The 12,741-nt window shown below is 41.2% G+C and overlaps 1 protein-coding gene across 1 annotated transcript in view; it reads left to right on the top strand.

Moving 5' to 3' along the window:
* The window catches only part of STK32B (serine/threonine kinase 32B), a 2,582,157-nt gene that overhangs the window by 1,353,932 nt on the left and 1,215,484 nt on the right, over positions 1 to 12,741 (top strand). The window contains exon 5 of the mRNA XM_069631970.1: positions 4,152 to 4,189. Coding sequence (XP_069488071.1) covers positions 4,152 to 4,189 — 38 coding nt within the window. The remainder of the gene's footprint in view (positions 1 to 4,151; positions 4,190 to 12,741) is intronic.

Below are 12,741 nucleotides of genomic sequence, written 5' to 3' on the forward strand. Positions count from 1 at the left end.
TGTCCATACATTGATGTTTATTGAGGTGAACTAGCCGCATTTCATTAATGTGAATGAAGTCTTTTGCTATTTGCAATTTTCAATTACTAGTTTATCAACATTTATATTATGTCATGATTTATCCGGGTTATCACAATTCATCAGTCTCATATATCCTGGTGTCATATCCAGTCATATCAGTCCCTCATATGGTTTAATGGTTGTTCTCCTTGATTATCACAAGTGTGTCTGCTAAGATTTCTGAGTTGGCGTTTTCAGTAATTAGTTAATCCACATGTGTATATTTCCTGCTGTGATATCCATAACAGTCCCTCATATATTACTGAGTGTTTTTTTCATCTTGATTATCACAAGCACCAAGTTAATATTAGCAAGCTATGCCTGCTAGGATTTCCAGTTGATTTTGTGTGTACACAATAACCAGTTCACTCCTACTTACCTTGTCATCTCTACATTTATTAATGAGGGCTGTCTATAATTGGGCATGCTTCTTATTTATGTTTAATGAGGATCGAGTTCAGCAATGGTCCTTCCATCTCATTTTATTTCTCCTTGATTTGCATATTTCACATGATATTATTGGCAATCTATGTTGTCTACATTGGCAGTTGTTTTTCCTTGATGGTTATAGCATATTGACTCTTATACTTAGCTATCATCTGTGCATTTATTAGAGAATTGATATTCAAATCTGTCTAAGATTGAATGTAAAGTCCTTTTCATGTCCTATTACAGTCTTAGGCATTTTAATCTTATTTTATATTGTAGTCCTTAACAACCTTATTGAAAGTCTTGATCTCGTGTTCATTGTGATTGCTTATCCTATGATCCTTGTTTCGGTTTGATATTGTCTCATTTTCTGTCTGTTGTTTCAATGTCAGGTTTTCCATCGCTATTATCATAACATGTTTAACTACTTTGACCAATACATTTCCTTCTCCTGATTCATTGTACTGAAATGTATACAGTATGTTCCATGGAAGAGTATTAACAATATCTCCATAATATCCATAGCACTCTCATTTCACATAGATGTTTCCCACAGCATATTATATTACAGAAAGTGGTGCATTTCATTATCTGTGTTTAGCCCTTCTGTAATGGTCCTTACATTACAAATGACTCTTGTCTCCTGCTGATACAGGATCTTTTCCCGATCCCCCATCCTTGGATCTGGTCTTATATGTATGAGCCCAACAAATTTCAGATTATCCTTCTTGTCTTTTAGATGTTCCTTATGTCTGTGTTTCGCTGATGTAGTTTATCGAACCATTGTAGTTAAGGTGCTGAGATGTTCCCTGATTCTCAGCTCATAAATGGTGTTACCCGCATATATCTTGTTACATAAGCATAAAATAATATATATAACACAGGTGGTACTGCAATCGATGAATTCATGAATGTTGATAACTTTCCTATTAACAGCAGTATAGGTATGGATGTTATTTAGTGCATGTTTGCACATGATGCAGTTCATGCACTTATAAAACCCTTTGATTGGGCTCCCAGTTAAAATGCTTGTTGACATAACTCTTTTTGTATTGTCAATGAAAACTGGACTCAATTTCATTCCCAATCTTGGGGCTTTGGTGTATGTATGTTATGGTAGGTCTTTCTGAGATGTAATCTTTAAGTCTGGATCCAATTGTAGTAGGTGCCAGTTTTTTTGAAAAATATTTTGAATCATCTGATTATTGTTGGAACATTGCGTAAACATTCAAACGTTGTCCTTATTGTTATTTGTTTGCTTGTGCTTCATTGGTATCACCAGTTCATGCTTGGCATTTACTTTGTCGTTGGCTATAGTGATGCAACGTTTTGGGTATCCTCATTCAAGAAACCTTCAAATAGCTCTTATTCTTTACACATATGTGATGTATTTGCTACAATTTCTTCTAGCCCTGGTAAATTTTCCTACAATGATATTGTGAATTGGATTTCTACGATGACAGCTATTGGCATGTAAAGTTGCATTTACTTCAGTTTTCTTTTGAAATGTCCTAGTATGTATCGATCCATTCTCAATGTAAATGTATATACAAAGAAAGATTACCTCTGTTTGACGTGTTTCAAGTGTGAACTGTAATCTGAATTCATTTTGATTCAAATATTCACAGTAGTGATATAAGTCCTGTTCACTATGATTCCATTTGATCAAAATATCATCTAAATACCTTTTAATGTATAACTTTTTTAGACAAATCTGGGTGTGCAATTGCATGTTTTTCATCAAACTCCCCTACAAATAGGTTAGGCACAGTTGGTGCAAAGAATGTGCCCATTGCTATACCCCTAGTTCAATGATATAGTGTATCATTGAACAAAAATGCATTATTTTTCAAAACAAAGGGCAACAATTCTTTTAACTTATCCACATACAGAAAATATGAAGCTGATACATTTTTATTAATATGGCCCATGATTTTGAGTGCTAATACATGGTCCATTGCCATGTACAGCACCTTATTATCCTTGGTTGCCATTAGGTAGTGTTCTTTCCACTTGACCCTCTTTACATTGTCAAGTATACGCATAGTGTCTCTGGTATGTGAATGATGTTTGTATACTTCTGGTCTAAGAATGTTGTCAATACATTTGGAAATGTTCTCTGTTGCCCGCACAATACCACTGACTATCGGTGTGATCTCTGGTCAGTATCCCTTACAAATGTTTTGGAAGGAAATGTATTGTGGGTATTTTAGGTTTGTCTGTGATCAGGAATTAATTCTCATCATCAGTAAGTAATTGCTAATGATGCCATTTTGTTATGAGTTCATTCATATCCTGTAATGTTTTAATTACAAAGTGCCTGCTGGCCTCTTTGTAGCACCCTAGTATATTTAGGTGTTCATTCACCATTCACCATTTTGATGTAGTATTTTTTGTTCAAAATAATAATGTTCCCCCTTTTATCTTCTACCCTGATTATTACATTTTTATACAAGGTGATTTTATTGATCACTTGTTCAGAATTATTTAACTCCTTTGGGAAATGTGGAAATGTTGTTTCATTTTTCTAACTATATCATTTGTCACCGCTTTATGGAAGGCAACCATACAGTTCCCTTGTGATATGATAGGGATACATTTAAACTTTGGTTTCAGATCGCTTTCTTTTAGTATGTTGGTGTGGATAATGAAATGGTCAATTAGTTCAGTATCTGGAATATCCAAGTCCTCTTCTAATGACAGCAGTGTATGTGTATCCATGATGTTTTTAATGGTTAAGGGAATAATGATTGATTCTTGTATCTCTTCCTCTCTAGAACATTCTAAATTATTGAAGAAATTCTTCAATTTAAGTTTTCTCAGATATGTAAAAGTATCTACTTGTAAGTGAATATAGTCTGCACTTACACATGCTGCAAATGATAGGCCCTTGTTTAGGGTTTTTATGTCTATGTTGTCTAGTAATCTGTCTGATAGATCAAGAACCCCCATATACATAGTAATGATTTGGCAAGGTTTGGGCTGAGAGGGTAAATAGACACTGGAGAGATTGGTGCATTCATCAGGATGTGCCTTGCAGTATCATCTAAGGATCAGACACAAACCTGATTAGATACATTTTTTATAGGTAGAAAAATACAAATAGGATTATTTTGTATCCTCATACGAATGTGTATTCCCATATACATACTAATGCTTTGACAAAGTTAGCTTTGGTAACTTTCATCCACAACTAATAGAGGTAATTTGATATTGGAAAATGGAGTGATCGGGTTGCCATCTCAGTGTGTTCTGAGGTGCTATTAGTTTTCATAGTGGAAAATATGCACATTCCATAAGCAAACACGTTGTGGAAAGAAAATGTAGACATTGAAAAATACTACACTTCTTACAGCAAAAACATTTAAATATGAACTGCATGCATTGCTGTTCATACATGATGTTTCTTACAGACGGTCTTATATTATCAGCTATAACATCTTTATATTCAATCTGAATTGAAATCATTGTGCATGCCAGCCGCTATTGCCACATACTCATTAAAGATGTATATTGGTAATGTGCTTCAGAATAATGTGTCTAGCATATCCTGGAGCAAGCCCTGGATCTAAAACTATTCACTACAGGAAACCTGAAGGCCATTTGATAGCCTTAAACAGGTGTATCTTTCAGAAATAAGATTTTTTATTTTTGTCTTTCAGAGACATCAAACCTGACAACATCCTTCTGGATGAATTTGGTAAGTAATAACAAATACACTGCATATTGATGTGAAATGGGATACAGAGTAAGTTGGAAAGTCATTCTGTAAAGTACAGTATTTAAGTCTCTAAAAATATTTCTCAGTTTTCAGAAAAGTACCCTTGGGCTTTCTGTGTGTCTCACTTTTTGTCAAAACCAGCAGCAAACACAATAATTCTCAAATTAATACCAAGGTCACATTGACATGAACCAGCAAAACTCTGAGGTCAAACTTATCTGGAGTCTGTATAAATGGAAAAATGGACTTTTCTTCTCTTTAAATGAAAAACTTGTAAAAATCATTTTTAGATTATAAACAAGTAAATAAAAAGAATAAAAATACCAAGTTCACATTGACATTTTGCTATCTACCACACATTGTACCACATCATGACCGATATCCTGCATATGCCAGATTATGCATGTGTTGATAATGGTAAACATTTCTGTTTTAAATGCCACCCAATTATGAATTGGGGGAGCATGTGCTATTTATAGCATGGAAAGTAATGCTAGGGGTACATGTTGGGGTAAATATAGATTGTTTACTCCAAGCATTACTTTGTATGTACCCAAATGCAGTACATAAATCATGCATTCCCAACTCATAATTTGGTGGTATTTTAAAAATAAGGGATATTCAAATTTCCACTTGTTTTACTTTTACAATCATACTCCGAATGAGCTCCAGATTGCAATGAAACAGTGATCTCTGAACTGGTAGTCTTGCAGGATAATATTGTCAGACAAATGCTGCAGGAGAATATAGTCAGACAAATATTAGTAGTGGCAAACGATATTCAGATTGGCAAATCTCAAATTGCTCAGAGGTTTGAAATTGCAACCGAGGGGAAGACAGTATCTTTTGTTCCTGCAATGATGTGAGGTCCTGTCCAGTCGCTTGGAGAAAAGGTCCTTCTTTGTCCTTTCCAGCCAGCAAGGCTACCAGGGACAATTGCAAGGGGTTGCCATTTCAGCAGGCAGAGTCATTGGTACTGGTGTACAAGCAGCAGGAAGGTCACAGCATTTTCCTCTGAAGTGTTTGAGAGGAGGGTCCGACTCTCTGCTTCAAAGTGTTACATTTACCCAAATGGCTGAGGACTTTAGGCAGACTGTTCCCCAATAATGTCTCCTCGACTGTTGAAATAAAGTGAGAGGCAACGGATGGAGTGACACAAGGAACTGGATTTGTACTGTTGTGGGAATTCACCCTCCATTAAGGAGATGGGCAGGGTGTCAGGATAGCAGGCTTAGATTGAGTTGGTTGCTAAAAGGGCAGGCATAATAAAGATGGGGTGGGTGGCAGAATGCGTCAGGATAGGTTGAGTTTTTGGTGGTATGGAATACAATCACAAGGATGTTGCAGAATGGTGGCTGTATTCCAATTATTGTTTTACTTTTTGGGGGCTTTAAGGGCAAATAGGAGTGAGGGAAAGTTGGGTGAGAGAAGTTACCCAACTTTTGCAATGTTCCAATAGCGAGGGCACTGTGGTAGAGAAAAACTGCATAGGGGTTTGTATTAAATAAAACAGTGTTGCTGTGGAACTGTGGCTTGCATAGCATTATAGAATGTAGAATCTTTGCTGTATCACCCATAACCAAGGGTGGAACATATAACCTTTTTGAGAGTTGTCATTACAAAGTCGGACATAGTATAGTAACCATCTGAAAATTATCTACTTCATTAATATGAGTGAATCCCTATTACATATAAGCAACGACAGGGCTTATACCGATTAATGTTGAATTTCTGTAGTCAGAATTTGTATTGAACACATATGATACATAATATTCCAACCATTGATGACAGTTCCACCATTTTGCTGTCATTGATGACTCAGAATTATTTGCATATCCTTACAATAAAGAATCTTTCCAACATATCGAATTTTGAAATTTTAAAATACAATACCCAAAGCACAGTACGTTTATCTGAAGATATTTTATAGGCTCGAGTTTAAAATTACATCATCATTACAATTCCTAACATGCCTTCTAGTCTCGATTTGGCAAAAACTATAGCAGTGTACAGGATCTCAAATCCTGGAACTTGTGATGTATATTTGACAAATACTTTGGTGTACAAATTTAATAAACCGGCTCCATACCTCAAAATATTTCAGTATCCTACCCCTATGAGAGGCCCCAGTTGTTTTCAATGGCTGACCCACAACATATTCTAGACCACCATATCTTGTTTGTTAATATTTTCCAATGTTGGGCTATAGTGACCCTGGCTGCTACCAGTAAGGTTGTGATCTGAACCTTTTGCCCTCAACTTGTAGTGAGCCAGAGGGTATTCATTGCCCAGGAGTAGTGTGAGTGTGTTTAATGACACATCTGTACCTGTGTTCATTTTAATGTGCCTTAGACTTCCTTCCAGTATGGTTGGATTAGGTTACAAGACCCCCATATATGGAATAATGTGCCCTGGGCCTGCCCACATGTCCAACACGTGGAGGGACTGATCTTATGAAGCCTCCATGGGGTAGGATACCAACAGCTCATTAATTTGTAACTATTTTCTTTTGACTGAACTCAATTTGACACTTTCGTAGCTCGGTCCAAATGTTAAAACATGACATTTATTTGATAGGACATCCCACATATTCCTCCCATTCCACCATATATTTATGAGTAGGTTTTAAACCACTAAAATTAAGGACTCTATATAGTGATGCAACCCTTCTCAGCAGGAGATCCCCAATAAAATGATCTTCAAATTATGTGGTTTCCCCAATTGGCCCCTGTGTAACCTTAGTTCCACTAATCCAATGCCACAGTTGAATGTATTCAAATGTGGCTGCGTCAGTGAGAAGGAAGGAGAAGGAAGGAGAAGGAATGGTGTTTACTTTCAATGATAGTAGACTCCCTCCCATGAAAAGTCAGACCTATTGATGTAGCCCCCTTTCTTACCATTGGTTAAACTGCCACGAGTGTTTATATTATAGTTCCTCACTGCCCAATCCCAAAATGTCATCATCACACTCATGGTTGGACGATTCCCTCCTACACGTTGTCTAGCCTTATGAGAAAGCAAACACCATTCCTGTTATGAGCCCCTAGTTTAATTTGTTCTATTCTTGCCCATTGCTTCACGTCTTGGGATTAAGTGCCTTCTAGGGAAGGGGCTAATTGCGCTGCATATAGATAACTTTCCAAGTCCGGTTCCCCTGATTAATGTTCATTTCAACAGCATTGGAAATGCATATCATATATCTGTTAGGCCCTTTTTATACTCTTTATTATTTAGATTGAATAGTTGTTGTATACATGTATTCTTAAAGATGTCGATTGCCCATCCATCCATAATTTAGTAAAGCATAGTTTAGTTTAGTTTCTTTCTTTATACCGCATGCCGAACCCTAGGGTAACTGTGCGCCGGAGACTTAGAGGAGGTTACAGCATAGTATAGACATACAATAAAATAACAGTAAGTGCAGTTGACCGGGTTACATGATGGTTGACAAAGGAGACAAGTACATTAAGTAGTGTGTCAGATGGCAGTGGAATTCTTGTTGCGAGCCATGATTTTGTTTTGGCTCTAAAAGTCCGAAAGGAGGGTTCTGCTCTAAGGTTCAGCAGTATAGCATTTCATAGTTTTGCGGCTAGGACGAGGAAGCTGGATGCGCCTGCTTTTTTAGGGAGAATTGGGGGATGGATACGCAGTGTGAGTATGGCATTCTGGTGGGTCTGGTTGAAGTGTGCTTAAAGAACTTGTCTGCCAAGTATTTGGGGGCGTCATTGGAGAGGCATTTGTGGACAATGACGAGGGCTCTGAGAGTGATTCTGTCTCGTACAGAGAGACAGTGTGCATCTTGTCTAATGCTGGAGATGTGTGCTTGTCACGGGATACTCAGGGCGGCTCTGAGGACATTATTCTGTAGCATCTGCAGTTCGTTCAGAATGCGTTCTGAGGTGCAGAGAAAGAGAGAATTGCAGTAGTCAATTTTTGAGAGCACTAGCGCTCTGGCTAGAGTAATGCAGCTGGATGGTGAGAGGAAGGGTTTGCAGGCATTGATGAGCTTATTTGTATAAGCTGTGGCTGAGGCTGTGGCGTTCACCTGTCTTTTGAGCGAGAGTGTTGAGTCTAGATAGACCCCAAGAGTTTTAATTTCTTTGGCCGCAGTGATTAGATTACCGTCTATGTTGATAGAAGCGTAACAAGGGTCAGTTTGTTCAGCCGTGGTTGGGAGCCGACAAAAAGGAGCTCAGTTTTCTCGTCGTTGAGGCATAAGCCGTGTTCTGTCATCCAGGCTTGGATCTCCAGGTAAAGGTTGTTGATCCTTGTGGAATCCTCTTCATTGCACTCTGATAAGGTGATGAGAACCTGGGTGTCATCAGCATAATTTGTGTATGTGACACCCAGGTTATCAGGGCGGTCGAACAATAGCTTGGTGAAGATATTGTATAAGGTTGGCGAAATGCACAAACCTTGTGAAATGCCACAGAGTATGGGGATGGGGTGGGCTGAAGCCCCCGGAGAGAAGACCTGTGTGGTTCGGTTGGATAGGAAGGACTGGATCCAGGCAGTCACCTGGTTAGAGAAAGCTGCTGATGCTGTCAGATGTTCCGTGGGGATCTGATGGTCGACAAGGTCAAAGGCTGCTGAGAGATCTAGCAGTAAGAGAATGGCTAAATTGCCCTTATCCTTTGCCTCGTCCATCTGGATTTTTAGGTCCATGAGGGCTGTCTCTGTTCCGTGCCTTGGTCTGAAGCCTGATTGTCTAAGGCCCAGGAGGTTTTTCTCTTCCAGGTGCTTCTGGATTTGCAGGTAGGCCACTCTGTCTAAGGTCTTTAGGATGTAGGGAACGGTGGTGATTGCCCTGTAGTTGGTTGGGTTATTAGGGCCAATGTTTTTTTTTTTAGGAGGGGCATGACGCAGGCCTCCTTGAGGCTGCTAGGGACTGAGCTTGATTTGAAGGATGCGATGATTAGGGCTGTTATGAAAGGGGCCAGATTGCTGGCACCTTCCTGGATGATAGGAGCTGGGCAAGGAGTCCCATTGGCATCTGGAGGGTTGGAGACCTTTGATGATGCTTTCGGCTTCTTCAGTAGATACTGGGGAAAAGGGGAAAAGGAGAAGGGGGCATGTTGGGGCTTTGGAGGAGGGTGGTGGTGGAGGGTTTGCTTTTTTGGCTAGGCTGAGCTTTTTCTGTTCGATTTTGGATTGTAGCATGGCAATTTTGTCTGCCAAGGCTTTTTGGATCCTCTCACACCAGTTTGCATCTTTCACAATGGTTTCTGAGGGTGTGGAAGAGGACTCGAGTTCCCTGAGGATGGTGAAGATCTCTTTTATTTCAGATTTGGCTTTCTCAATTCTGTTGTCATAAGTCTCTTTTTTGGCCCTGAGGATGGAGGTTTTGTAGGTGGTAGCTGCTATCGTGAGTTCTGTTTTGTTGGCTTGGTTTGGTGTTTTTCTCCAGGTGGCTTCTGCAGCTCGTTTGGTGTTCCGGAAGATTTTTAGCTCCGGGTTGAACCATTTGTTCAGGTGGGCTGCCGGTTTAGCTTTGGTGAGTTTGATGGGAGCAATGATATCTACTGCTGATTCGAGAGTTTTATTATATAGGTCCACAAATTTATCTTCATCTAGGTTGGCGTAGTTTGCAGGGGTAAGGATGTTGTGAATAAGAGGGCGGAGGTTCTGCAAGGTGATGTTGCAGTTATTCCTGTTGAGGGTTTGCAAGATGGTGGCTGGAAGGGTGTTTGGTTGTGACTTCCCTTGAATGGAGAAGGAGATGGCATGATGGTCTGACCATGCGATTGGCTATTTTTTAAGGATGCTGTGGAACAGTTGTGATTTGCTAACCAGTCCAGGGTTCTATGTGTTAGGGCTGCGATCCTTAGCTTGAACCCTAGTTGGGATATGGTATTTTCCAGGGAGAGTGCATTGGCGTCATTTGGATCGCCGAGGCCAAGGTTAAGGTCTCCTTGAAGGATGATTTGAGATCCTGTTTTGGTATTGTGGTCAGGAGGTCGGATAGCTCTTCCTCGAATGAGGAGATAGGGACTGGAGGTCTGTATATGAGGTGCAAAAGGACAGTTTGTGTAGTAGAGAGTTGAATCTTGGTTGAGAGAAGTTCTGCAGACCAGAAGCTGGAAGGTGGGGTTATTCTAAGGCCAAGGGATGTTTTGGCGATAAAGGCTACTCCTCTTCCTTTACCTGAGTCCCTGTCGTTCCTTAGTATTGAGTAGCTTTCTGGGATGGTAAGGGATAGAGCTGGGCCTGCTGCCCAGTGCAGCCAGGTTTCAGTGATAGCCAAGAAGTGCAGGTTGTTAACGGAGATGAGGTCTGTAATGTCTAGCACATGGGCGACCACTGAGCGGGCATTGATGAGAGCACCTTTGATCAGGGGATGTTCAATGATGCCAATGGGGGCTATTTGGGTGTTGTCCAAGATTTGCACGGCACTGGCTTGATCTTGGTTTGCTTGGGATGAGGTGGGTGTTATTTGGTGGGTGACTTGGGGATTAAGAACTAAGAGCCGAGACTCGGGTTTCTGTCCTTCACTGGGCACGGGTTCCAGGGTGTGGGTGGAGCAGCAAATCGGCCGATCCATTCTAGAGGGCTAAGGGTGCAGTTTGGCTGGTTGATTTGTTTAGTCTCGACATACCCCATGGTCGTGGTATGTGTGGGATGTTGAGGTCGGGGTGATTGCATTCCTGGTTTAGGGAGGGTAGTGTTGTTGGGGTGGAACAGGGAGAGAGTTGCTGTCAAGGTAAGAGTGGTTAAGTAAAGGTTTGCCATGAAAAGACAGTTTGAGTCCAAGAGTGCAGTCAGGCGAAGTTGACTCGGGACAATAGGCTAGTTTGAGTTGGGGAGAGCAGGTTGGTTCATAATAGGCAGGTCAGTACAGGCTAGGTACAGGAGGCTGCAAATAGGCTAGTTCAAGAAATAGGCACAGTGGGCTGCAGCAGCACAATTCAGAATAGGCACAGTGGGCTGCAGATAGGCTAGTTCAAAGATTAGCACAATAGCGCAGTTCGGATATGACACAGTGGGCTGCAAATAGGCTAGTTTAAAGATAGGCACAGTGGGCTGCAAATAGGCTAGTACACAAATAGGCACAGGAGGCTGCAAATAGGCTAGTTCAAAGATAGGCACAGTGGGCTGCAAATAGGCTACTACAAAAATAGGCACAGAGGGCTGCAAATAGGCTAGTACAAAAATAGGAACAGTAAAATGCAACAGCGTAGTTCAAAATAGGCAGTGTGCAATAGGTAGGCTAGTTCAAAGCTAGGTACAGTGGGCTGCAACAGCGCAGTTTAGAATGGGCACAGTAAAATGCAACAGCATCGTTCAAAATAGGCAGTGTGCAATAGGAAGGCTAGATCAGAAAAATAGGCACGGTGAGCCGCAGCAGTGCAGTTCAGAATAGGTACAGTGGGCTAAGTGATGAGTGTGGTGGCACAGAACAATCGCGGTCACCGAAGGTTAATTCCAGTGATCCAAGAAAAGAGTCTGCTGGGTAGGACCATAGATAGGGCGTAGTAGGCTGTTCAGCGGTGTACATAATGAGCAAGAACCGTAATGTGCACAATGGCTTAGTGCACCCAGAAAAAGAAAACCATTCATAGAGGGTTCAGTGGCCTAGAATAAGGAGGAGCATAGATGTGGTAACGACAGCAAAGTGAGTAATGCGCATATTAGGCAGGGGCGCATTCAGGGACTGAACATTTGGGAGGGTGCTGCAGCTACCGGACAGTCAAGTACGTAATATAGCAAGGCGTCAGTTGTGACGCATGGAGCATGTTATGTGCTGACAGTGATAAGCTTTCAGAGTCGATTTTGGTAGTTGCTAGATAGAGTAACCTCTGGTGGACATATGTGCCTCATAGGCAGCATGGGCGCAGTAAGGAGGACAAGTAGAGGGAACGGTGCAAACTTAGGGCACAGATGTCACTTACCAGAAGGATTCATAGATATGATGGTCTTGCAGGCGTAGTGTTGTGGCGACAGGTGGCTGGACAGGCAAAAGGACAGGCTCTGGCCTTAAGAGGCGGCCCTTGGGAGGAAGTAGCCGCCTAAAGCCTTCTGGTCGCTTCCTTCGCGAGATATGCCGGATAAGCTCCAATCAGGCGCGAGCACACGGGCTCACACCCACGGTTGCCTAGCAACCAGATGCAAACAATAGGCGGCTGCCATCTTACAGACTGGGCATGCGGTTTTGCTACGTTGCCGTCAGGATTCCTGGCACGGCAGCTTAATAGAGGCAACTTGGATAGAGGCCTGGCGAGTAGGGAGGCTAATGGTATGCATGCAGTGTGATACGTGCAGGATTCTTAAGCAGCGGTGATCTCGATGCGGTCGTCACAGGTGGGCCTGCTTCTCCTGAAGCAGCCTGGGTGCTGGGGAGGGGGTGGGCTCCTACCCTCCTGGGCGGATTCTGGTTAACATAAGAAGACCCAAATTAGGAATTCAAATTACAATCAGTCAAAGATTCAATTCAAATCTTCCCTGTTTTTTCGATTTCCCTTACAATATAAATACATTCATATTCGCTGTGAAAGACAAACATAGATGCACACACCTTATACACACTGGAATTT

The sequence above is a fragment of the Ambystoma mexicanum genome, chromosome 6q (assembly GCF_040938575.1).
Source record: "Ambystoma mexicanum isolate Mex_15411 chromosome 6q, UKY_AmexF1_1, whole genome shotgun sequence".
Taxonomy (NCBI): domain Eukaryota; kingdom Metazoa; phylum Chordata; class Amphibia; order Caudata; family Ambystomatidae; genus Ambystoma; species Ambystoma mexicanum.